Source organism: Jaculus jaculus, chromosome 7, assembly GCF_020740685.1.
Source record: "Jaculus jaculus isolate mJacJac1 chromosome 7, mJacJac1.mat.Y.cur, whole genome shotgun sequence".
Classification (NCBI taxonomy): Eukaryota; Metazoa; Chordata; class Mammalia; order Rodentia; family Dipodidae; genus Jaculus; species Jaculus jaculus.
This window is the reverse complement of record NC_059108.1, coordinates 120366163-120393222: the sequence shown is the minus strand read 5'-3', so window position 1 is coordinate 120393222 and position 27060 is coordinate 120366163. Positions and strand designations below refer to the sequence as shown.

At 40.3% G+C, this 27060-nt stretch overlaps 1 protein-coding gene across 5 annotated transcripts in view; it reads right to left on the bottom strand.

The window, feature by feature from the left end:
• Fut8 (fucosyltransferase 8) overlaps positions 1–27060 on the bottom strand; it is a 261713-nt gene that overhangs the window by 100636 nt on the left and 134017 nt on the right. For all 5 annotated transcript variants that reach the window (XM_004649268.2, XM_045155050.1, XM_045155054.1 and 2 more), the window contains 2 exons: positions 12325–12440; positions 12044–12206 (listed from right to left, as the gene is read on the bottom strand). In XM_004649268.2, the coding sequence (XP_004649325.1) occupies positions 12044–12206; positions 12325–12440 (279 nt within the window). The remainder of the gene's footprint in view (positions 1–12043; positions 12207–12324; positions 12441–27060) is intronic.

The following is a 27060-nucleotide window of genomic DNA, read 5'->3' as shown; positions in this document are numbered from 1 at the left end:
GGAACGGCACCGGATGTCACTCCTGTACTGTCAGCGTGGTGTACCCTTAGGAACGGCACCGGAAGTCACTCCTGTACTGTCAGCGTGGTGTACCCTGAGGAACGGCACCGGATGTCACTTCTGTACTGTCAGCGTGGTGTACCCTGAGGAACGGCACCGGATGTCACTCCTGTACTGTCAGCGTGGTGTACCCTGAGGAACTGCACCGGATGTCACTCCTGTACTGTCAGCGTGGTGTTCCCTGAGGAACGGCAGCGGATGTCTCTCCTGTACAGTCAGCGTGGTGTACCCTGAGGAACGGCAGCGGATGTCTCTCCTGTAGAGTCAGTGTGGTGTACCCTGACGAACGGCACCGGATGTCACTCCTGTACTGTCAGCGTGGTGTACCCTGACGAACGGCACCGGATGTCACTCCTGTACAGTCAGCGTGGTGTACCCTGACGAACGGCACCGGATGGTTCCCCTGTACTGTCAGCGTGGTGTACCCTGAAGAACGACAGCGAATGTCACTCCTGTACTGTCAGCGTGGTGTACCCTGAAGAACGGCAGCGGATGTCACTCCTGTACAGTCAGTGTGCTGTACCCTGAAGAACGGCAGCGGATGTCACTCCTGTACAGTCAGCGTGGTGTACCCTGAGGAACGGCACCGGATGTCACTCCTGTACTGTCAGCGTGGTGTACCCTGAGGAACGGCACCGGATGTCACTCCTGTACTGTCAGCGTGGTGTACCCTGAGGAACGGCACCGGATGTCACTCCTGTACTGTCAGCGTGGTGTACCCTGAGGAACGGCACCGGAAGTCACTCCTGTACTGTCAGCACGGTGTACCCTGAGGAACGGCACCGGAAGTCACTCCTGTACTGTCAGCGTGGTGTACCCTGAGGAACGGCACCGGATGTCACTCCTGTACTGTCAGCGTGGTGTACCCTGATGAACGGCACCGGATGTCACTCCTGTACTGTCAGCGTGGTGTACCCTGAGGAACTGCACCGGAAGTCACTCTTGTACTGTCAGCGTGGTGTACCCTGAGGAACGGCACCGGATGTCACTCCTGTACAGTCAGCGTGGTGTACCCTGAGGAACTGCACCGGAAGTCACTCCTGTACTGTCAGCGTGGTGTACCCTGAGGAACGGCACCGGAAGTCACTCCTGTACTGTCAGCGTGGTGTACCCTGAGGAACGGCACCGGAAGTCACTCCTGTACTGTCAGCGTGGTGTACCCTGAGGAACTGCACCAGAAGTCACTCCTGTACTGTCAGCGTGGTGTACCCTGAGGAACGGCACCGGATGTCACTCCTGTACAGTCAGCGTGGTGTACCCTGAGGAACGGCACCGGAAGTCACTCCTGTACTGTCAGCGTGGTGTACCCTGAGGAATGGCACCGGAAGTCACTCCTGTACTGTCAGCGTGGTGTACCCTGAGGAACGGCACCGGATGTCACTCCTGTACTGTCAGCGTGGTGTACCCTGAGGAACGGCACCGGATGTCACTCCTGTACTGTCAGCGTGGTGTACCCTGAGGAAGGGCACCAGAAGTCACTCCTGTACTGTCAGCACGGTGTACCCTGAGGAACGGCACCGGAAGTCACTCCTGTACTGTCAGCGTGGTGTACCCTGAGGAACGGCACCGGAAGTCACTCCTGTACTGTCAGCGTGGTGTACCCTGAGGAATGGCACCGGATGTCACTCCTGTACTGTCAGCGTGGTGTACCCTGAGGAACTGCACCGGAAGTCACTCCTGTACTGTCAGCGTGGTGTACCCTGAGGAACGGCACCGGAAGTCACTCCTGTACAGTCAGCGTGGTGTACCCTGAGGAAAGGCACCGGAAGTCACTCCTGTACAGTCAGCGTGGTGTACCCTGAGGAACGGCACCGGATGTCACTCCTGTACTGTCAGCGTGGTGTACCCTGAGGAACTGCACCGGAAGTCACTCCTGTACTGTCAGCGTGGTGTACCCTGAGGAACGGCACCGGAAGTCACTCCTGTACTGTCAGTGTGGTGTACCCTGAGGAACGGCACCGGATGTCATTCCTGTACTGTCAGCGTGGTGTACCCTGAGGAACGGCACCGGATGTCACTCCTGTACTGTCAGCGTGGTGTACCCTGACGAACGGCACCGGAAGTCACTCCTGTACTGTCAGCGTGGTGTACCCTGAGGAACGGCACCGGAAGTCAATCCTGTACTGTCTGCGTGTTGTACTCTGAGGAACGGCACCGGAAGTCACTCCTGTACTGTCAGCGTGGTGTACCCTGAGGAACTGCACCGGATGTCACTCCTGTACTGTCAGCGTGGTGTACCCTGAGGAACGGCACCGGATGTCTCTCCTGTACAGTCAGCGTGGTGTACCCTGAGGAACGGCACCGGATGTCACTCCTGTACAGTCAGCGTGGTGTACCCTGAGGAACTGCACCGGAAGTCACTCCTGTACTGTCAGCGTGGTGTACCCTGAGGAACGGCACCGGAAGTCAATCCTGTACTGTCAGCGTGGTGTACCCTGAGGAACGGCACCGGATGTCACTCCTGTACTGTCAGCGTGGTGTACCCTGAGGAACGGCACCGGATGTCACTCCTGTACTGTCAGCGTGGTGTACCCTTAGGAACGGCACCGGAAGTCACTCCTGTACTGTCAGCGTGGTGTACCCTGAGGAACGGCACCGGATGTCACTCCTGTACTGTCAGCGTGGTGTACCCTGAGGAACTGCACCGGATGTCACTCCTGTACTGTCAGCGTGGTGTACCCTGAGGAACGGCAGCGGATGTCTCTCCTGTACAGTCAGCGTGGTGTACCCTGAGGAACGGCAGCGGATGTCTCTCCTGTAGAGTCAGCGTGGTGTACCCTGACGAACGGCACCGGATGTCACTCCTGTACTGTCAGCGTGGTGTACCCTGACGAACGGCACCGGATGTCACTCCTGTACAGTAAGCGTGGTGTACCCTGATGAACGGCACCGGATGTTTCCCCTGTACTGTCAGCGTGGTGTACCCTGAAGAACGACAGCGGATGTCACTCCTGTACTGTCAGCGTGGTGTACCCTGAAGAACGGCAGCGGATGTCACTCCTGTACAGTCAGTGTGGTGTACCCTGAAGAACGGCACCGGATGTCACTCCTGTACTGTCAGCGTGGTGTACCCTGAGGAACGGCACCGGATGTCACTCCTGTACTGTCAGCGTGGTGTACCCTGAGGAACGGCACCGGATGTCACTCCTGTACTGTCAGCGTGGTGTACCCTGAGGAACGGCACCGGATGTCACTCCTGTACTGTCAGCGTGGTGTACCCTGAGGAACGGCACCGGATGTCACTCCTGTACTGTCAGCGTGGTGTACCCTGAGGAACGGCACCGGAAGTCACTCCTGTACTGTCAGCGTGGTGTACCCTGAGGAACGGCACCGGAAGTCACTCCTGTACTGTCAGCGTGGTGTACCCTGAGGAACGGCACCGGAAGTCACTCCTGTACTGTCAGCACGGTGTACCCTGAGGAACGGCACCGGATGTCACTCCTGTACTGTCAGCGTGGTGTACCCTGAGGAACTGCACCGGATGTCACTCCTGTACTGTCAGCGTGGTGTACCCTGAGGAACGGCAGCGGATGTCTCTCCTGTAGAGTCAGCGTGGTGTACCCTGACGAACGGCACCGGATGTCACTCCTGTACTGTCAGCGTGGTGTACCCTGACGAACGGCACCGGATGTCACTCCTGTACAGTCAGCGTGGTGTACCCTGACGAACAGCACTGGATGTCACTCCTGTACAGTCAGCGTGGTGTACCCTGACGAACGGCACCGGATGTTTCTCCTGTACTGTCAGCGTGGTGTACCCTGAAGAACGACAGCGGATGTCACTCCTGTACTGTCAGCGTGGTGTACCCTGAAGAACGGCAGCGGATGTCACTCCTGTACAGTCAGCGTGGTGTACCCTGAAGAACGGCACCGGATGTCACTCCTGTACAGTCAGCGTGGTGTACCCTGAGGAACGGCAGCGGATGTCACTCCTGTACAGTCAGCGTGGTGTACCCTGAGGAACGGCACCGGATGTCACTCCTGTACTGTCAGCGTGGTGTACCCTGAGGAACGGCACCGGATGTCACTCCTGTACTGTCAGCGTGGTGTACCCTGAGGAACGGCACCCGATGTCACTCCTGTACTGTCAGCGTGGTGTACCCTGAGGAACGGCAGCGGATGTCTCTCCTGTAGAGTCAGCGTGGTGTACCCTGACGAACGGCACCGGATGTCACTCCTGTACTGTCAGCGTGGTGTACCCTGACGAACGGCACCGGATGTCACTCCTGTACAGTCAGCGTGGTGTACCCTGAGGAACGGCAGCGGATGTCACTCCTGTACTGTCAGCGTGGTGTACCCTGAGGAACGGCACCAGATGTCACTCCTGTACTGTCAGCGTGGTGTACCCTGAGGAACGGCACCGGAAGTCACTCCTGTACTGTCAGCACGGTGTACCCTGATGAACGGCACCGGATGTCACTCCTGTACTGTCAGCGTGGTGTACCCTGATGAACGGCACCGGATGTCACTCCTGTACTATCAGCACGGTGTACCCTGAGGAAGGGCACCAGATGTCACTCCTGTACTGTCAGCGTGGTGTACCCTGAGGAACGGCACCGGATGTCACTCCTGTACTGTCAGCGTGGTGTACCCTGAGGAACGGCACCGGAAGTCACTCCTGTACTGTCAGCACGGTGTACCCTGAGGAACGGCACCGGAAGTCACTCCTATACTGTCTGCACGGTGTACCCTGATGAACGGCACTGGGATGTCACTCCTGTACATGTTAGCACAGTGTGCAAAAGACTTGGTTTCCTTGCAAGAGACTTGGTTTCTTTGCAAGAGACTCGGGTCATGTTAGCATGGTGTACCCTGACCTATGGCACCGGGATTTCTCACAACTGAGGCTACCATAGATAAGCATTTAAGAGCTCTGTGGTACTGTTCTGAGACTATTCAAGTTCTTGAATGATACATTGCACTTTGGAATACTTAGCATTTCATTATGAGGACACTCAGGTTAGTTGAGATTACTGGTTTCCATGCCCCATGAAATTTCCCCAGTAGTTTAATTTGATTATCAAGCTTGATGGTCAGATTTGTAGCTCTCTGAAACCAAAACACACCATCATAAGTTTCAACATTTTCCCCCACTTTACTGAGTGCATGCAGTAAATCAGGCAAGTTACTGGCTACAAGAAGACAACAGAAGTGTGACTGGCAATTTTTCACCAAGGTCCTTTAAAAAGTCAATACATTTTAAGGAAGAACAATGGTAACAATGGAGTCAAAGTCTGTTTCGGAACTACAGCACTGTACCAGTAACAGTTACTCTATCTAACATCTGTATCCCTATTGACAGCATCTAAATATAAAGCCAGTGTTTGCAGAAGATCACTGTTGAGTTTGAGATCAGCCAGAGACTACATAGTAAATGTCAGGTCAGCTTGGGCTAGAGAGAGACCCTACCTCAAAAAAATTTTGTTTAATATATAATCTTTACTGGGTGAGGTGTGCACACTGCTAATCCCTGCACTCAAGAGGCAGACGTAGGAGGACTGCTATGAGGTCAAGGTCAGCTGGAGACTGCAGACTAAGTTCCAGCTTAGCCTCGGCTACAGTGAGACCCTCCTGCAAAAAAAGAAGAAAAAAGAAGAGGAGGAGGAGGAGAAAAGAAATGTGCACCTTCCCTTTCCTTAAGGTTCTTCCTGAATGCAGCTCTCCGATTGCTAGCATGCTTTTTGGTCGGTTTTAGAAAGAATAATAATGTGTGAATGTTGTGATCTCAAACTGCTCTTCAGAATTTATCCAGTAGTCCAGCAGAGTTTAAAAGTTATCAAAAGTAGAGACCTTTTGAGATATATAATCAGATTCATTCATATATCCTTCTTTAGCCAGAAGAATCATAATTTTAAATAAAGATTTTAAGTATTCTTTGTTGTCTTTCTCTTGAAGCATTAAATGTGTCTTTTCTGCTGATCTCGCCCGTTTATTGCACTGTGGTTTGGAGCACTGCTGTTTATGTTTGTTTTTTTGTTTGTTTGTTTGTTTGTTTTTAAAATTTTTTTTGTTCCTTTTTTATTTACTTATTTGAGAGCTACAGACACAGAGAAAGGCACATAGAGGGAGAGAGAGAGAATGGGCGTGCCAGGGCTTCCAGCCACTGCAAACGAATTCCAGATGCGTGCGCCCCCTTGTGCATCTGGCTAACGTGGAACCTGGGGAACCGAGCCTCGAACCGGGGTCCTTAGGCTTCACAGGCAAGCGCTTAACCGCTAAGCCATCTCTCCAGTCCCTGTTTATGTTTTTGATCCTGATCAGAAACTTTGTGTACTGTTTTCTGTTTCATTGTTCTAACTTCAAAGTCACTCAATTTTGTTTGTCACTTTCTAAGTTTACCACTTGGCTTACTCAAATGGTAAGATCAAACATGGTTAGTATTTCATTACCTCAAATAACTGTCCTATGAAGATTAGTTCTATAAGACACAGAAGCCTCAAGTGTTTGATACATAACTGATCATGTTTAATAGTTCATCAGATGATTTGTTTCTGATTCTGTTCTCTTTCAAATTATCCACTCGTGGTATCTGATTGGATCTCACAGGGCTCTGAGGAAGGCCAAGCTGGACTGTGTGCAGCTGGGGCAGTACAAAAGTCAGGCACTAGTCTCTTCCTGGTGGTCTTTCCCAGTTCCTCAGGGCAGCCCACTCAGACACTGAGGCCAGGGAGGGGCCAAACATTGAAGTATGAAGAAAACGACAATCTTGGGAATCCAGTACATAAAGAGATTGGTTTAATAGTCATAGCAAACAAAAGGTCAGAACCAAGTACATTTGCAGATGAATTTTAAGGCATTTAAATACAATGAGTGCCAATACTTATTCAATTATTTCATAAAATTAAAGAGGTAAAACATTTTCAAACTCATTTTTTAAAGATTATGACCTCTCTGATGAAAAGGTCCTCAGCAAGTACTAGCAAATCAAATTCAACACCACATGAAAAGGATCATACACTATGATCAACTGGGATTTGTCCCACCACTACAAGGATGGGTTAAGTATATACAAATCAATAAATATGGTGTATAATATTAACAAAGGGAAGGATAAACATCAACTCATTAGATGTAGAGAAATAGGTGACAAAATTCAACATCTTTTCATGACAAAAGTTCTCCACAGATTAGGTCCCTCAATATGGAAGGGGCCATATATGATAAACCCAATGCCAACACCACAGTGAGCAGTGAAAATATGAAAGCAGCATGACAAAGGTGCCCATTCTCACCAGTTCTACTGAACATGGTTCTGGCAGTCCTTGATAAGCAATTAGGTAAAGGAAGGAAGGAAGGAGGAAAGGAGGGAGGGAAGGAAGGATGGAAGGGAGGGAGACAAACAAACATATCTGAATCCAAAGGGAAAGCATCAGATTGATTCTGTTTGCAACTTAAATGATCATACATATATAAAATGCTAAGGATTCCACCAAAAATTATTGAAACTAATAAAGATATATGGTGAGGTTGTGGGTCACAAAGATCACTTTCAATTTGTATCCACTAACAACAAATTATCCAAAAAAGAAAGTAAACAATCCCATTTACAATGGCATTAAATGGATAGACCACTTGATGAAAGGGAGTGACACAGCTCTTTGTTAGGTAGTTTAGGGTAAATTGGTCCCTGGAAATAACAGGAATGTCTTTGGGTCTGTCCTTGCAATCTCCACTTTGCTAGAGATCAAAGTATAAATGTTTACCAAGGGAGGGCAAGCTCTCTTGGCTGGCATCTGACCTTTGAAGTTCTGTTAAGATTCCCTCATTGGCCTGGCTGGATCAGATGAAGGGAGACCCCTCTTTACTCCCACAGGGCTCTCTACCCACAGGGCAGAAGATCTTTGTACTTTCTTTGCCTTCCTCTTAACTCTTTTTACATTTTTTCCAATCCTACCACATGGGCTCTCAGACCACATGGGTCTATCTATTTCCCTTTTCTCGATTTTGTACTTCCCTAAATAAATAGAATAATTTAATAATCATCCTTCTCAGTCTTATTTTATACAATTCTTTGGTTAAAAACAGACACCAACTAAGGACTTAGGGTTTATGGAGTGGACACCCCTAATATCCCATTTCATTCGGAACCAATTTGATTAATAAGGTAACAGATCTGATCTACATGACTCTAAGGCATTAATAAATAAAGTACATATAGCACAAATAAGTGGAAAGATATCTCATCCTCACTGATTAGATGAATACTGTTAAAATGTCAATACTACCCAAAGTGATCTATAGCTTCAATGTAGTCCCTATCAAAAGTTCCACATTTTTTCACATAAATTTTTTTACATAAATAGAAAAAAACTTAAAATTATTTTTTAACTTAACAAAAAGATTAATCTTGAGAAAGAATAAATATGGAGATATTACTTTTCCTGACAAAACTGTATTACAAATCTATAAGCATAAGAATATGATACCTGCTTAGAGCCACACAGAACAGAAAGCCCAGAAATAAATCTACATACATACAGTGAACAGCTTCTTTTTTTTTTTTTTTTTTTTTTTCGATTTTTCAAGGTAGGGTCTCACTCTAGCCCAGGCTGACCTGGAATTCACTATGGAGTCTCAGGGTGGCCTCGAACTCATGGCAATCCTCTTACCTCTGCCTCCTGAGTGCTGGGATTAAAGGCGTGCGCCACCATGCCCGGCTCAGTGAACAGCTTTTGCAAGAGTGTCAAGAATATAGAACAGGAAAAAGCAAAGTGTCCATAAATAGTGTTGGGAAGCTGTATGTGGTGGCATATGCCATTATCCCAGCATTTGGGAAGCTGAGGCAGAATGATTTTACTTTGAGGCCAGCCTGGGTTAAAAAGCCAGACCTTACCTTTAAAAAACATTGAGCCAGGCATGGTGGCACATGCCTTTAATCATTAAGCATTCAGGAGGCAGAGGTAGTAGGATTGCCATGAGTTCAAGGCCAGCCTTTTACTACATAATAAATTCCAGGTCAGCCTAGGCTAGAGTGAGACCCTACCTCAAAAAAAAAAAAAAAAGAAAAGAAAAAAATTTTAAAAATAAAAAATTAGGTGGGGATTGGCTATCCACATGTAAAAGAACAGAACTGGATAGTCTTTGGATTTTGTATGTTTTACACTATATACAAAACTAACTCATAGTAGATTAAAAATTTTAAAGACTGGAGACCATAAAACTATAGGAAGAAGTTATACAACGAAAGTTCCACAGCAGTCCTTTTCTCAACAGAAGATCAAAAGCAGAAACAAATAGGTTGGCACCAACATGAAATTTGTTGTGCATCAAACAAAACAACAAACTGAAACATCACCCCCAGGCCCCCCAAAATATTAACCAGTTGTAGGAGAAAAATGCATTTCCAACACCATGGATGAGTCTGGAGGGTACTGTGCTATGTGAAAATAGCCAGTTAGAAAAGAATAGAAACTGCAATGTGCCTACTTAGTTGTAGAATATAAAAATTTCAACTTCGTACAAGCATAAAGTATAACAACAAAAAGGTCAGAGAGTAACAGAAATGAGAGTTGTTGTCATCTGGTATAAATTTTCAGTTATAGGATGAATAAATTCTGGAGATCTAACATATGGCATGGTTATTGTTAGTAAAACTACATTGCTTACCTTAAACCTGCTATTAAAGTTCATGGTAAATAACTCCAACATATACTCATACACAAATTGGAACTGTATGGTAAGGTATATTCATTCACTTGTGGTAATCATTACACAGTATGTATGTATATGAAACAAATATACTACACAAGTTGCATATTCATATGTTGGATTTTGTTGGTACTGGAAATTAAATTTAGGGCCTTTTACAATTCTAAGGAAGCTAAATCCCAATCCACCATTTATACTTTTTGTCATTTTTTTTCTTAGTAAAGCTGGAAAAATAAAGTAAGAAAAGTCCTAAGAAAGTATAAAGAAACCCCTTCTGATGAAACAAAAATCCTTTAATGTCTCTATGAATACAGAAATAAGAGTAGTTCATAGAAAACCCACCAATTGTTTTTTCAGAAAATACTGGCTTTTAGCCCAGAGAGAACTTATATTGTATAATTTGGACAAGTAAAAAAATAAAATACTTAACAAATATACCATACCAAGGCTAGATGTAAATAAAGTGGAAACTAGCTACAGAGTATTTGAGAACTTTGAGTAGTATTTTCTCTATTTGTCTATATATTGAACATTGTTTTTTTAAAAAATTAAAGGATACTAAAAAATAAAAACAAGGACTTTCATGCCAAATAAAAAAATCAATAGAGGGAAGCATAAGAGCCCATTTTAATTCTTATACTTCAAGATCTTGAAAATAACTCATGATGATATTTGCTATATAACATAAATTCTTCCTATTTATACACTTACTACATTAAAAGTTATTTCTCTAGTGTTTTGTGTGGTTGCTCATTATTTGTATTACTGTATTCTAATCTGGCTTCCTGAACTTAAATCATTACTTTGTATTGCATCCCAGATTCATTACAATTTCTGTTTAACACAACAAAATAAACTGACTTTGGCACCAATACTTTCCATTTAGCTTTCAGTAAAATATCATTAGTCAATATAAACTCAATGGTAGAATCAGAAATTGTAATATTTTTTAAAATTTCAACTAACAAAAAAGTAACACTGACATAAACTTTCTATGAGACTATTTATTGTATTCATTTTCAGTTTATACACACAACTACAAAGTACACACACAAAGTATGTTTACAAAATGTTTATAGATATTTTAACTTAGAAAAGACCTGAAAGTTAAATTTTCAGTTACTCTAAGTTATTTAATTAAAAATTCCTTTTGAAGTTAATATTCAATTTTTTAATTTGCATATCACAAAATCTACCTATATCAACTCTCCTCCAAATCTGTATTTTCTAAAAACTGCAATAAGCAAAGCACAAAAAAACACAAGCATAAATCACTCTTTTACAGAGATTGGTGCCAAGAACTGCTTAAGGAAAGAGATGCATTAAGAACAGAATTAGTCAACATTTGATGTAATGTTCTAAGTATGGCCTGATTACCAACTAGATTAAAACCTTCAAAGGGCTGCCTACTTTGGGGCCCAATAATTCAAAGTCCTTTAAATCCATATCTTGGTTCTATAGAACTATTAATGCTAAAATGACACTACTATACTGATAGTCTACTAAAAACAGCAGAGCAATTATTCAAAGTCATTACAATATTGTTGGTGATATTAATACATATGAATCTTTTATTTGTATGGGGTAATTTTTTTTCCTTCTCACAGTAGTAGGCTGTGCTAATATGACAATTTTTTTTATTGCTCACTAATGAAACAGTAATTGCCATCGGACTCCTACTGAGATCCAAGCTTTTAAATATAATAAGCCAAAGGACAAGTTTTGCTGTATTTATAATGATTCTGATACATTTTATCTGTGTGAACTCTCTAGCATTATGTTTTCTGTAGATGATAAACTGCTTATTATTTAGAAATAAGTAAAACAGAGATCAGATCACTGGTTTTCTTTTCTAGAAACTAAATAGAAGAGTAATTAACAGAATACACCTTTTATGTACATCTTGTATATTAAAAATATTTTAAAAGTGTTATTTTGAAGCTTTTTAAAGTTTGAAAATCAGAAGCAGGTAGCCTAATATGAATTCTAATACACTGTAATGTAACACTATATGCTTTATTTCAAATATTGATTGGAAACAAAGAACATTTATAGGAAGAAACTTTAATGTATATCTAGTTAACACCACTAACTTCGCAATGTATATAGCATGAAGATTCTAGGAATACACTTTAAATAGTATTTTTCCATGCTATATAGCCTGGTTGAGTAACTGCATTGGGCAGTTAGTATCCTTTGAGATCTCAGACATTCTACTGCTTTTAAACACAGTACCACTTACCATTCAGCATGAAAATTAAATAAAGTTCCAGTTTCTCATCCTTAACTTATAATATTTATTAAGGCCCAGATGAAATACATAGGAAGCATAGTACCTTTCATGATGTCCTAAATCCAAAAGAAATTCATCTACATGTCTTTGGAGTTCATTTCCTTCTAAATTCTTTAATTTCTTCAGCTCACTCTGCAGAAAAAACCAGAGCTCTTTAGCTCCATTTTCAATCCTCCTCCTCAGGATTTCATGATCCTTTCCCAAACCTGCAGTAAAGAATAGAAACTGTGAGTACTTCTAACATGTTGCTAAGGGGAAAATTTCAGTTATTTGTGTTAAAGCAAAAAGTATATAGAGAAAAAAAAACCATTTGTAATCACCTACCATTTCTAGTTTGTTTCTTATAATTTTCAATCTGTTCTTTGGCCTTAACAAGTTGCTCTTCTAAAACACGTACTCGTCCTGTAGTTGTCCCCTGATCAATTGGACCTTCTGGTATCCTACAGTTCAGGGAAGAAAACGTAAACATTTACCTCATATTATCTAACAAAATGAATACTTACTTTGCTAAACCATATTTATTATTAGCTCTCCGAGTCATTAAACATACCACAGAGACATACCTACTGAAAATTTTCTCCTCAAAGGTATAGGATTAACCATCACTACCGCATAATAATGAACAAAACCATGAAAAGAATAAGCTAGCTAAGAAATAATGATATTCTAGAAGTTAAGAAATCTACAAAGCTGTTTACTAAAATTTTTCATATTATTATTTGGAGTGTGACCAGTGGAGGCAAAGCAGTCAATTCCTCACTAGTGCCAAAATTAGCAAAGATAGAGAAAATGGTAAAGTAAAAGCTTAAAGAGATTAAAGAAGCATGTATATAAAAATATCTCTATGAACACATTCAAATATCAAATGCAAAGCAATTATTCTATACCAATCACAGCATAAGGTTATATAAGTTTGTTTCAAATTCATGACTAGAGCTGGGCATGGTGGTGCACGCCTTTAATCCCAGCACTCGGGAGGCAGAGGTAGGAGGATCGCCGTGAGTTCAAGGCCACCCTGAAACTCCATAGTGAATTCCAGGTCAGCCTGGGCTAGAGTGAGACTGTACCTCGAAGAAAAAAAAAAAAAACATAAAAAAATGGAGGTTATTCTTATCTTTATTTCTATCTGTAACAACAATCACTTAATAGTATAAAATGTTGGAAAAGTAAGAGAGGACCTAAAGGTATTTGTTTATATTACCAACCTATTTGTTCTACTTCTTTCCAAAGTAACTTATCTGTTTTTATGACTTTTAGCAACATTGTGAATTTTGTGGTAATCTAAACAGTGGTCTTTCAAAGATATTCACATCCTAATTTCTAGAAACTGTGACTGTTGCCTTACATGATAGTGGGAGATTGTTCAGAATTATCTAGGTGGATTGTAAATGCAATCAGGGGGTATCCATAGAAGATGAAGAAATGGGTAGGAATTACTACAAAATAGGAAAAGGTTCTGAGGCTGCTAGCTTTGAAGATGGAGGAAGGAGTCATGAGTAAGGAATGCATCATTAGAAATTGGAAAGGGTAAGTTAACAGTTTCTCTCCTAGAACAGCTCTACATAATGCAGTCCTTGTGACGCTTCCATTTGAGGCTTGGCAAATTCATTTAGGACTCCTGGCTTCCAATACTATAACAGAAAAGAGAAATTATGTCCTTTAAAGATACCAAATATGTGGTGCTTATTACAGCAGCCATAGGAAATGAATACTCACACACACACAACATACATACATACATACATGTGTGTGTGTGTGTGTGTGTGTGTGTGTGTGTGTGTGTGTGTGAAATGTCCTTCTGAAAAACTGTAGAAATTAAATAGTGGCTATTTTTTTTCCAAATTCTACTCGAAAAGTAAAGAAATGTCTGTAATAGTACTTAGCACAGTATCTAGCAATAATTTGTATGAAGGCTATTATATGAGGAGTCATTACCCTTAAAACATCTGAGTTGATTATTCTTACTATCAGAATAAATTTCAGAAAGCAATTTCTAAATTACAAGTGGCAAAACTCAAGTTGAAATGTTAACATGGTTCTTTAGTACGAATACTGTAATAAAAAATATTTTATAGCTTTGTTTTACATTTTATACACAACTGACAAAGCCACATTATTAGATATTTACACTATCTCAGAAAGTGTTTGACAGAACTACTACATCCATGTGAGCATAATTATAACTTTGCATGAAATCATATGCACTAACACTGCACAGGGGAATTAAAGACAACTATTCCTTATTTAAAAATAAATAAGAGGGGGCTGGAGAGATGGTTCAGTGGTTAAGGCATTAGCCTGCAAAGCCAAAAGAACCATGCAAGTCAGATGCACAAGGTAGCACGTGCATCTGGAGTTCATTTGCAGCAGCTAGAGGCCCTGGCATGTCTACTGTCTCTCTATCTGTCCTCCTCTCTCAAAAATAAAGAAAATTTTTTAATAAAACACCCTTCAATAATGTATCAGAAGATAGACTATGAATGTACATATGAAAAGAAATCTTCATTTTCATATGTACAAAGTAAAATGATAAAATGGATATAGTATTTATACAGTTACACAATTTATGAACACTCATAAATATATACAAGTAAGGTTTGTCCTGATATATAGTTTTTAAAACTTAGTCTTTAATCTCTTTTATAATTAGATGGCTAGTTTCTGGAAAAAGTGTAAAAATAAAATTTCTTTCTCTTGAGATTTACTGTAGCAGCAATATGCCATAGAACAGTGACATTCTTTTACAGAACATATTATAGTGATAGAATATTCCAAACAATAGAGAGATTATCTGTAGGTTCTTTATATCTTATGTCTTCCTACACTGATAGAAGAATGTCAGGGACAAAACAGGCATGAAAAAAATAGCATGTGCTCTTTTCAGCAAATTTTTATCAAATACTAAATCCAATATAATTCTAAGAAAAAATAATAGGACTAGTGAATTATATTACACTTTTGTATATAATTATATAATTCAATTTGTGAATAAACATAAAGTACTGAAGAAGTCAAAGTTAAAAAAAAACACACAAGGGCTATTCTTTCTAAATCTCAACTGTAAAAGTCAACCTGCAAGAGCTGTCTCTTTTCTGAATACTTCCACATGGAATGTTCTCTGATCATATCCACTATGCAAAAGATACTCCTCCCACAGTAACACAAAAAGAGAGCAGATTTATCATTCTGCTTGAGCTAATCAAATCCTGACAAAATGTAAAATACAATAGTCTAGGGCTGGAGAGAAGGCTCAGTGGATAAAGCACTAAAGCTATCCAAGTTTGACTACCTGAGTTCAGATCCCCAAAACTCATGTAAAAAAAAAAAAGACAGCAAAACACAATGGTCTAATAAAAAGGATCAGGAAACAAATGGCAGTGGTCTCCAAAGAAAGAAAACAGCTGAGAGCTTTACAATGACTTACTGCCTTAGCAGAATTTCCACACCACTGTGTAGAGAGGGTGAAACCCTGATGAAGTCTAGTTAATTTTCTGAGTTAAAGAAGTTGAGCAAAGAGGATAATACTAAGATGCACAGAATTCAGATGACAGAGAATTAATGAGGCAAGCTGAAGAAGTCCAGAGACCAGCAGGTATCGCACTTGAGAACCAGCAGAACACTATGGTGATACATGTAAGGATGTGCTGAATAAGGAGATTACTCAAGGCAGGGGAAAGCACTTTCTAAAACAGATAGTGGAAGCAGTACCAGGTATTCATTCAGGGTTGTGGGGGAGAGTCACTGACCCTATCAGACACACTGAAAATCTTCCTAATCCACGGGGCACTGTGTAGAATGCTCAGAAGCACGGGAGCTCAGTGGAGGGAGGTCCCTAGACTAAACATTTGCTTAGGCTTTGGATCATCATTCTTACAAGCAATACCAGAAGGATTGGACTATTTTTAAAGTAAGAAATTGTTGAAGAACGCTTTAAGAATACTTGGTGTTGGGCCTAGTAGCCCATGCCTGTAATCACAGCAAGAGGATCTCAAATTAAAGGGCAGCATAGGTTACTGAGTATGACCCTTGTCTCAAAGAAAAGTACAGAGAGGGGCTGGAGGGATGGCTTTGTGGTTAAGGCACTAGCCTGCAAAGCCTAAGGACCCAGGTTCGATTCCCCAGGTCCCACATAAGCCAGATGCACAAGGTGGCACATGCATCAAGAGTTTGTTTGCAGTGGCTAGATAACCTGGTGCACCCATTTTCTCTCTTTCTCTCTCTCTCTCTCTCCCCTCCCTCTCTCTGTCTCTAATAAATAAATAAAAAATGTACAGAGAGCTAATGAGCTCAATAAAACTTTTTTTAAATTTTTTGAGGTAAGGTCTCACTCTAGCTCAGGCTGACCTGGAATTCACTGTGTAGCCTCTAAGGGTGGCCTCGAACTCATGGCTATCCTCCTATCTCTGCCTCCCGAGTGCTGGGATTAAAGGCGTGCACCACCACGCCTGGCTCTCAGTAAAACTTTTTCTTAGCATGTACAAAGTCCTTGGTACAATCCCCAGAAAAAGAAAGAAAGGAAAAAATAAAACCTATAATGAGAAAGAAAAATCAATTAAGACAAACTGAAAACTAACCCATTAAAAGTAACCTACAAAACAGCAGGCATTATGACTGTTTCATAGTGCAAAAGATTGAGCCATAGAGCTGAATGTCTGCTTATCATTTTGTGAGGCTGGAAGTTTAATGCCCAGAACTTATAAGGACAAGAAATAAATAACTCAGAAGTCTTAGGAAGTTCTAGAAACTTGCAAGATTCATGAGGCCCCTCCCCAAGGTAAACTGTAACAACTTGTAGGAAAGGGAGACTGAGCACAAAACTGTAAGTCACACAGGGACTCCGTAATGTGCAGAAGTTGTCAACCATGGCGGAGTACACTTTTCAGTGACGCAGCTAACTATCCTGGAGTCCTTCATGCAACTAACTGTAAGGAACTCCTTACCCAAACTCCTGTCAATTACCCCAGTAAACTCACTGGTTCACTTGGGCATAACTGTCTCTGGTCTGATGTCAGTGCCCTATCTGGGGTGAATAGGTATTTGTACATGTTGCCACAGGAAAGTAAACATGACACATTGTCTCAAAAAAAAGGTGGGGGGACTGAAGAGGTGGCTTAGCGGTTAAGCACTTGCCTGTGAAGCCTAAGGACCCCGGTTCAAGGCTCGATTCCCCAGGACCTACGTTAGCCAGATGCACAAGGGGGCACACACATCTGGAGTTCATTTGCAGTGGCTGGAAGCCCTGGTGTGCCCATTCTCTTTCTCTCTGTATCTGTCTTTGTCTATGTGTCTGATGCTCTCAAATAAATAAATGAACAAAAAGAGTTTAAAAAAATTTAAAAAGGGAGGGAGGGAGGGAAGGAGGGAAGAAGGAAGGAAAAGAGGGAAGGAAGGAAGGAGGCAACAAAACAAAATATGGTCTTTAAAAGCTCAAGAGGAACAGCTTTTATTTATTAGAAATTCACCAACATATATTCTCATGACCTTAAATTTTTAGCCATTGTCATATATGAGTATAGCTGTCCAAATAAGAGCTTTTCATCTGTCTGACAATTTTTTTTTTCAGAAAATCCATAAAGAGAATCAGTAATAGTGGCATCCTGTCAATGAACTACAAAGACTAATATAACTCAGACTGCTTCAAAATATGTACTAAACTGAAAATTTCAGTTATGCTCAATGACACACAGCTGTTCTTTATTGTTTATTCTAGTTAGAATCTTAAGTGGGCACCCATGGGGCTAAAATGTTCTTAGCCAATAATAATAATAATAATAATTACATTTATTCAAATGCTGAGCTTTACAAAAGTCAGTCAAATTATATACATGGAAGAATCAAGTACGGTATCTACTGAGAAAAAAAAAATGAGCTGCTTCTTGTGGCAACATTTACCTATTGCATCTAATGTGCAAAAATTTGAAAGTTTTTCATTTATAATATCCAAAATTTGCTATAACTTGCAGACTCAAATGGAAATCACGAAGGGATGAAAAGGTCAAGCAACAATGCAACATGGGATCCCATAAGAAATTTTATCCGGATTTACCTCTAAAATACTGACACCATGAATAAAGAGAATCTCAACTCAATTTTCCAGGGAAATCTATGTCTATGTTTACTTTGACAAGTTTGAATTATGCCATTCTTTCCTCTCACAGCAGAGCAAAACAGAGCAATATAGACCAAAAAACTGTCTGTCCATGATCACCTCAAATTGGTAAAGGAAGGCATTTTGAAGAACACTTACAAATCAGAATAATGACAATTGCAAGGCTTTTGCCTCCAATTACTAATAGAAATATAGCTGCTTATACATTTGCGTGTTCAGCTTTCCACTAATTTTCATAAAGTTTTATTCAATACATGACTAAGGTTAGTTTTTAGTATTTTTTGTAATGATGATTAAACCAAGAGCCTTGAATATGTATATACATGGAAGAATCAAGTACGGTATCTACTGAGAAAAAAAAAATGAGCTGCTTCTTGTGGCAACATTTACCTATTGCATCTAATGTGAAAAAATTTGAAAGTTTTTCATTTATAATATCCAAAATTTGCTATAACTTGCAGACTCAAATGGAAATCACGAAGGGATGAAAAGGTCAAGCAACAATGCAACATGGGATCCCATAAGAAATTTTATCCGGATTTACCTCTAAAATACTGACATCTCTGAACAATACCCCAAAAAAGTTTGCTTTTTAATGTTTTGAAAGATGTAAGTTGAATATAGGAAATAGTAAGTCCAGTCTCTAGGAACTCTTGGGAAAGGAAATCACTCTTTAAGGTGCCTTAATATTTTTCTATAAATGTTCTACATATTTTAATAATCACTACATGGAAACATCTCAATCTCATATCCTACTGATGATTATTGAACTTGTTTCATAACCACTTATTTAATGTAAGTGTTGTCTGTCCTGCCTGCTGTACGCAAATCTATGAGGGTACCATTCGACCCCTAGCAACAGAGAAACTGATTTAGAGTAGCTTCTTCACAAATACTCTTTCAATAATTATGCCAATAAATACCTTACTATTGATCAGACTCAGGAGGAAAAGGAATGAGGTACTAGCAAGGGAAAATAACAAGCTCTTTCAGATAAGCAACTACATATTAGTGAGAAGTAAAAATATAACATCTGCAAAATTGAAACATAAGTAAATGAAAAATCCATTTACTATTTCAACACTCTCATATGCTTTTTACAAACTCATGCTTTGAATTAAGAAATGAGTGCCTTACTTTTCTTCTTTTTACGTGTGTTTAGTTTATGTGTGTGTGCAGGTGTGCAAGCAGAGGCCAGAGGATAACTTCGCATATTGTTTCTCAAAACATGTCCCTCCCACCTGTATAAAGGATACTTTGACTTCACTTTTTTTTCCTATTTGTGTCCCTTTTATTGCTTTCTTGTGTCCTATAGTTCTAGTTGACTGTAAGCACTATATCTAATAAGTACAGAGAAGATGAACACCCTTACCTTAGTCCTGACCTCTGGGGAAGTCCTCCGGTTGTTCCAGGTTTAGTATAATGTTGCCTTTTGGTTTGTTATTTACAACTTTGACTATGTTGAGATATGTTCCTTTTATTCCTACTTTCCTCAGGGTTTTATCATACAAGGAAGTAGGGTTTGTGGAAGGCCCTTTCTGTATCTATTAAGGTAATTATGTGACTTCTGTCCTTGAGCCTACTTATGTAACGTATCGTATTAGCTAATTTATGTGTGCTGAACCACCCCCGCATCTCTGACTGAAGCCAATATGATCATGACCAAATGTTCTTTTTGATGTGTTCTAAAATTTTCTTTGCTAGTATCATATTATTTTTGCATGTATGTTTATCAGGGATGATGATCTAGAATGTTCTTTTTTATGTGTGTTCATTTTTGATGTTATGACAATACTGGATTTGTAAAAAGGGTGAACTAGCATTCCTTCTTTTGCTGTTTTATGGAAGAGCTTGCAAAGTATTTGTATTATTTCTTTAAACATCAAGTAGAATCCAGCAGTGAATCTGCCAGAGCTTGGACCGTTTTTAGTTGGAAGACTTTTAAAAACTACTGCTTCAATCATGTTGATTTTTATTAATCTAAGTTGTTTTATCACATGTTGATTTAATTTTGGTATGTTAAATGCATCTAGGAATTCACCCATTTCTTTCAGACTTTTCAATTCAGTGATAAGTTTTTAAGGTATATTCTAATAATTTTCTGAATTTCATGGGCATCTGTTGTAATATCTCTCCCTTTCATCCCTAGTTTTATTAATATGGGCCTTCTCTCACTTTTGGTTATGGTTGATAGGAATTTGGAAATCTTGTTTATTTATTATTTACTTTTCAATGTTTTATTTATTTATTTGAGGGGGAACAGAGAGAAAGGCAGATTAAGAGAGGAGAGAATAGGTATGCCAGGGCCTCTAGCCACTGCAACCAAACTCCAGATGCATGCACCACCTTGTGCATCTGGCTTACAGGGGCACTGGAAAATTAGACCTGGGTCCTTAGGCTTTGCAGGCAAGTCCCTTAACTGCTAAGCCATCTCTTCAGCCCAAAATCTGATTTTTTTTTTTTTTTTTTTTTTTTTTTTTAGTTTTTTAAGGTAGGGTCTCATTCTAGCCCAGGCTGACCTGGAATTCACTATGGAGTCTCAGGGTGGCCTTGAACTCACAGCGATCCTCCTACCTCTGCCTCCCAAGTGCTGGGATTAAAGGCGTGCGCCACCACGCCCGGCTGATTTTTTTTTTTTTTTTTTTTTTTTTTTTTTTTTTTTTTTTTTAAATTTTTATTTATTTATTTGAGAGCGACAGACACAGAGAGAAAGACAGGTAGAGGGAGAGAGAGAGAATGGGCGCGCCAGGGCTTCCGGCCTCTGCAAACGAACTCCAGACGCGTGCGCCCCCTTGTGCATCTGGCTAACGTGGGACCTGGGGAACCGAGCCTTGAACCGGGGTCCTTAGGCTTCACAGGCAAGCGCTTAACCGCTACGCCATCTCTCCAGCCCTGATTTTTTTTTTTTAATGTAGGCAATTGTAGGTATAAACTGCCCTGTTAGTACTGATTTCATTGTATCCAATTAGATTTCCTTCCTGATTTTTTGTTTTGTTTTTGAAGGTAGGGTTCCGCTCTAGCTCAGGCTGACCAGGAATTCACTATGTAGTATCAGAGTGACCTCAAATTCATGGTGATCCTCCTACCTCTGCCTCCCAAGTGCTGAGATTAAAGGTGTGCGCCACCACACCCAGCCTGATTTTCTTTTATGACCCTTGAGTTTATGTATGTTCTATAGTCTCTCCTATTGTTAATATCTAGTTTTATTACATTATGTTCAGGTAGAATGTAAGAAACTATTTCTATCTTTCTCTATTTCTTAAGACTTTCTTTGGATATTACTATATGATCTATTTTTGAGAAGAATCTGCAGTGTTTGGATAGAATGTTCTACAAATGCCTATTGGGTCCATTTATCTATGATGTCATTTAACTAAGATGTTTCTATTTATATTGGGATAACCTGCCTATTAAAGTAACCCACTATTATTGTATTATCATTTCTGATGTCTGAGTGTTCTGTTCTAATTCATCTGCTTTTACCTTCTATCCCCAATATTCTATGTCCCACTTTATTGGTGAGATTTTCTACTGCCTACCTGCCTTTTTTCTCCCTCCTTCCTTCCTTCCTCCTTTCCCTCTTCTCCCCTTCCCTCCCTTCCTTCCCGTAGCAGACAGCTTCAGGTTCACTGAGATGAACTTCCAGACCAGGTACAGTTATGGAGGAAGGGATATTTATTGAAGCGTGCCAGGGGAAGTGTATCCAGGGGAAGTTCCATAATGGCAGAAGAAGCTGGCCTGCTTTCACAGGACTAATCAAAGAGAGAGGAAGCACCAGCCAAAAGCCAAAAACCACATAGCACAGCACACTTCAGGAACTCCAGTTAAGCACACATTGTATATCTTTAGGTTGAAATTTGAAACCCACCATCACACCTTAAGATCTGCCTGGTGACACTGCCTCCTGCCAGGTGGCTGCAGATGCAAACTACAAAGTAATAAAACACTGAATATATTGGGGAGCATCTTTTCAAACTAGCATCCTTCTTTCTTTTCTCCCTCCTTTCCCTCCCTCCTTCCTTCCTTTCTTTCCTTCCTTCCCTCCCTCCCTTCCTTTTTTCCTTCCCTCCCTCCTCTCCTTCCTTCCTTTCTTCTTTCTGTTGGAGAGGGCTTAATGAGCTGTTCATTTTAAAATTTCAGTTTATCATTTTCAGTATTTCTACATTTTTATTCAATTCCTTGTTCTTATCCTATGCTATTTCCTTCAGTGTTTATTTTTATTCTTTTTTTATATTATTTTAGGAGTTTATCTGTATCCAATTTAATTTTGTTAAACATTCTTATAATTACATTTTTAAATCCTTTGGGATTTTACCTAATTCATGCACATTGGAATGAATAACTATGGAACTGGTAATTTTTAGAGGTGGTATGTTGCCATGATTTTTCGTGTTTCTTGTATCTCTGTGTTAGAACTTGCCCATCTGTAGTTATTCCACTGTTGTTTTTTTAATCAACTGTGCTTTTCCAGTTGAAGTGCCTGCAATCTTCGAGTGAGAGGAGGTTGTAGAAAGGTTGAGGCACACAGTTCTTCAGCTCATGTGCTCAGAGTGTCGCGTGTGATTTACTAAATTTCTCCAGGAGTAGACTGGTTAAGTTTTGGATTGCACTTCCTGCACAACTACACTGAGTTGAGCAGTGTTTCCATGCTGCTGCCATGTCGAGGCAGTGATGTGACCTTCATGGTGACCTGGAGGTCACACATCCGCATCCATGCCCACAGCCTTATTGATACACAATCCTTGACTGTGTCTATGCAGGTCAGGTCATGCTTCTCCGAATGTGCAGCACCAGTGTAGGAGTGCAGTAGAGGCCCTTGTAGGCAGTTACCAGTAACATCAGTGGGAGCTGTGCAAACAGACTGCCTCAGACTCACAGTATTACACTTCAGCCCAAATCTCCCTAGCTAGCACTGATCCTAGGTTCTCTACTGAAGATGTATCTAGCCTTTGGTCAGGCCTCTGCAGCTCTTCTCTCTTCAGCTGTTCAAGAGGTGTCAATGTATGGACAGAGAATGGTATAAGGTTTTTCTGGCAGCTCCTATCAACCTCAGCTGGAGCCCCATGCACTGGGATGAATCTCTCCCTCAGTCACACACTTTAGTCCTGAGGTCTCGCCAGCAATAATGTGTCCAGCCTTTGGTCATCTAACTAGCTGTTGCTGCAATGCCATTGTGTGTGTTGGGTGGGGAGGATGGGGAGTACTTCCCCAGTCGTTCTCACTGACCTTGGCTGACCAACATGATGGCAATGGTTTATAATTCTTCCTGCTTGCTTCCCTGTAAATAACTCATTTAAACTAATAAATTCACTTAAAGCTAATGTATCTTAAAATAATGGAGATTATTGTATATTATCCTGTTTTGCTTTTTCCAAATCACACTGATGGGGCTTCTAATCTGTCATCTTACCTGCAAGTCTCCTAAATGTTTTCTTATAGGGATTGTTTGACAGAGAAAGTGATTGAATATGCCTCAGAACTTCTGAGGTTATATTCTGGAAAATAAACTGTCCTATTCCAAAATGAGATACTCTTCAGTATTAGATAGAAAGATGACAGGGAGTCAGGAGATAGCTCAGCAGTTAAAAGTGCTGGTTGTTAGGCTAGTTTGATTTTCCAGAACTCATATAAAATGAGATGCAATGTGATGCATGTATCTGTGAGTGCAGGGGCATACACACATGCCCATACACACAAAATTTTTTTAATTAAAAAAGTAAAGAAAAAGAAAGAATAAATGGCATTCTAAAATATAAGCCCAGTACCACATGTTTGCTGGAGTTCTTTTTTGTTCTCTACCACAGGCCAAAGTTTGAACAAACCATTGATAATTAAGAAAAATTTCGCATTGCATGTTTAGTTTCTTTAGTGAACATAATTTTCTCCAAAATTAGAAGAGAAACATGCATGATAGGTCATTCTTTTACCCTTAAATTATAAATACATGATTTACTTCACATTCATAGTCATGTTTAACTGAATCTATATACATATTACACACACACACACACACACACACACACACACACAATGTAGTGCCTATTTTAAAAAATGAAGCTCAGGGCTTGAGAGATGGCTTAGCAGTTAAGCACTTGCCTATGAAGCCTAAGGACGCTTGTTCAAGGCTCGATTCTCCAGTACCCATGTAAGCTACATGTACAAGGTGGCACATGCATCTGGAGTTTGTTTGCAGTGGCTGGAGGCCCTGGTATGTCCATTCTCTCTCCCTCTCTCCCTCTCCCCCCCCCCTCTCTCTCTCTCACTGTCTGTTGCTCTCAAATTAGAAATAAATTTTTTTTTAAAAAATGAAGCTGGCCCCAAAACAAAACAAAAATATACACAGCTGCATATGCACAAAATTGCAAAGGAATCCTCAATTATTGTTCAGTTAATAAGCAAACACACTTCCTGAAGTGCTAGAAGTTCTGATCTAGAGGCAATCAGTGATCTTATGGTTATTATCTAGCTAAACAATTTTATTATAATGCAGCAGATTTTCTTTGTAGTTAAAACTCATGCAAAGAACTGTTACAACTGGAGCTATAGAGATGGCTCACTGGATAAAAGTGCTTGGTTGGTTCAATTACCCAACACCCCTATAAAGCTATACAGAGAAAGTGGTGCATGCATCTGGACTTTGTTGGCAGTGTCAAGAATCCCTGGCACACATGGAACACATACAAGGAGAGAAAGAGAGAGAGAGAGAATATGAATATGGGCATGCCAGGGCCTCTAGCCACTGCAAACAAACTCCAGATATACGCACCACTTGTGCATCTAGCTTTATGTGGGTACCAGGGAATTGAACCTGGGTTGTTAGGCTTTGCAGGCAAGTGCTTAAACACTGAGCAATCCCTCCTACCCAACAAAAATAGTTGCTACAACTAATCTGTGACTTACCTGAAATCGTAAATTAATCCTACAAGTTAAATGTGAGGTTACTAGGTTGCATAAGATACGTACACACATAAAGCCTGAGTTCATATGCATATTTCTCTTGGATTTTAGGTTTAAAAGAAGGGCAACAACTCATTTCCAGCTGAGATATTCAAGATGAATTCCACCTCATAAAACATTCAAGCTATACTACTTTGGGAAGACTAATACCAAGAAATTCTCTTCAGCTTCTCTTCTTGTCACCAAAGAAAAAAGAATTGCGGCATCACAATCATAACAGTACTTAACGTTTAATAGCTCAACTGTCATTTATCTATCAGTATCAAACCACCTGTTAAGTTACACAAAACCCTTGTGAGGTAAGCATTTTAACTGAAGGTTAATCCTTTCAAAGAAAGACTTGGGTTTTTCTTGTATTTTATCTAGCTGTTTGGCTGAAGGATAACACAACTTGTCAGAACAAGGGAGGTGAAGTCCACAGATATACTGTACTATAAACTCTCAAGAGAAAAATTTCATACCCCTTTCACACTCTTAAATACTTCAATCTAAATGTAACCCAAGCACTTTGGGTGGCTGAGACAGGTAGATCACTAGTTGAGGAGAACTTGCCTACACAGTGAGACCTTTCAAACAATAAACAAACCTAAATTAAATATCAACTTTGTGTCTTTCATTGAAAGCAATGGCTAGTGATAAGCCAAAGACCTGAAGTGGCCATAAATACCATGTCCAAAGTTAAATTTCAGATCGTTCACATTAAAATGGAAAAATTTCATACTAACTCGGTGTTTAATAAATATTCATAGCATTCTTACAAGGAAAAACTAATTTCTAGCCATTCATTTTTACAGTTTTTTATATAAACATTTACGAAACATTTTTCTTCATTTACTATAGGAAAATTTTTAAGCATATTTTAAGCAAAATATGGTTAGAACCTAAATTAAATAATGTAACATTTTCCTAACTCAACACACAAATACTTTTCTCCAATAATGAAAAGTCAAACACGTAAAATTCCCAAAATAAGGCAATAGCACCTCCTCTCAAGGGAAGTTCTATCCAGGCAGATGGAGTGACAGAAGGTGAAAGAACATTACTATTCTTTGCCCTCAGGCATAGTATATCAATGGAGTCTGAAAACTATTTCTAACAAACACCAGGAGATGAAATAAACAATAGCTTCACTAGGACTGAAAACTGAGACATTAAACCCTGTAGTATTTTAGAGCCTTTCATTTTATTTGGAGGTAAGAATCACAGTACTGAGTTTTTAAATGTGTTTCACTTCACAGAAGGATTATAGCTCACCTATATCCCTAGTGTATCCCAGACTCTAATCCACTTTTAGGAAATGTATGAATGATACCCTGGGTTCTAACATCCTAGCATCTAGCAAATAAAATCATTTCTTTATTAGTACTCCACATAGTTTCATAAACTATGGAGGAAGAGAGAAAAATATAAAAGAATTTGCCCACTGGTATTTATTCTTTGGCTCTGAGATACACATGTAAAAATAATTTTGCAGGTTAAAGCAAACCTACAGGACATTAGTGTCACAAATTAACTAGATATATTGGTTGAAAACAGTTTCTAAAACAATCAGGATTCTTTCTATAAATGATGTTTCATAAGAAATACAGTAATCTATTATTAACAAGTACACACTAGGAAATTTTAGAACATTTATTTCCTGGCAAACAATTCTGATAATGCCTGCCTTATGTGTAATAAGGAGGAAAAGAACAAAATTGAGAAAGACAAAGGGACAGAGTAGAATGAAAGGTAGAAGACAGGGACAAGAAAAATGAAGAAAAACAATTACCAAGTTTTTTTTTTAATATGCCAGACACTTAAGGACACAAAAGATGAACAGAAATAATCACTATTTTTAAGGAGTTCACATCCTGATCAGTAAGTTAGACCTAACTATGAATTGTAGCACAAGTAATAACAATCGTGTTTTCATAGACAGTTGAGACTCTTCATCAAGAATATATCATTGGGCTGGAGAGATGATTTAGCAGTTAAGGTGGATGCCTGTGAAA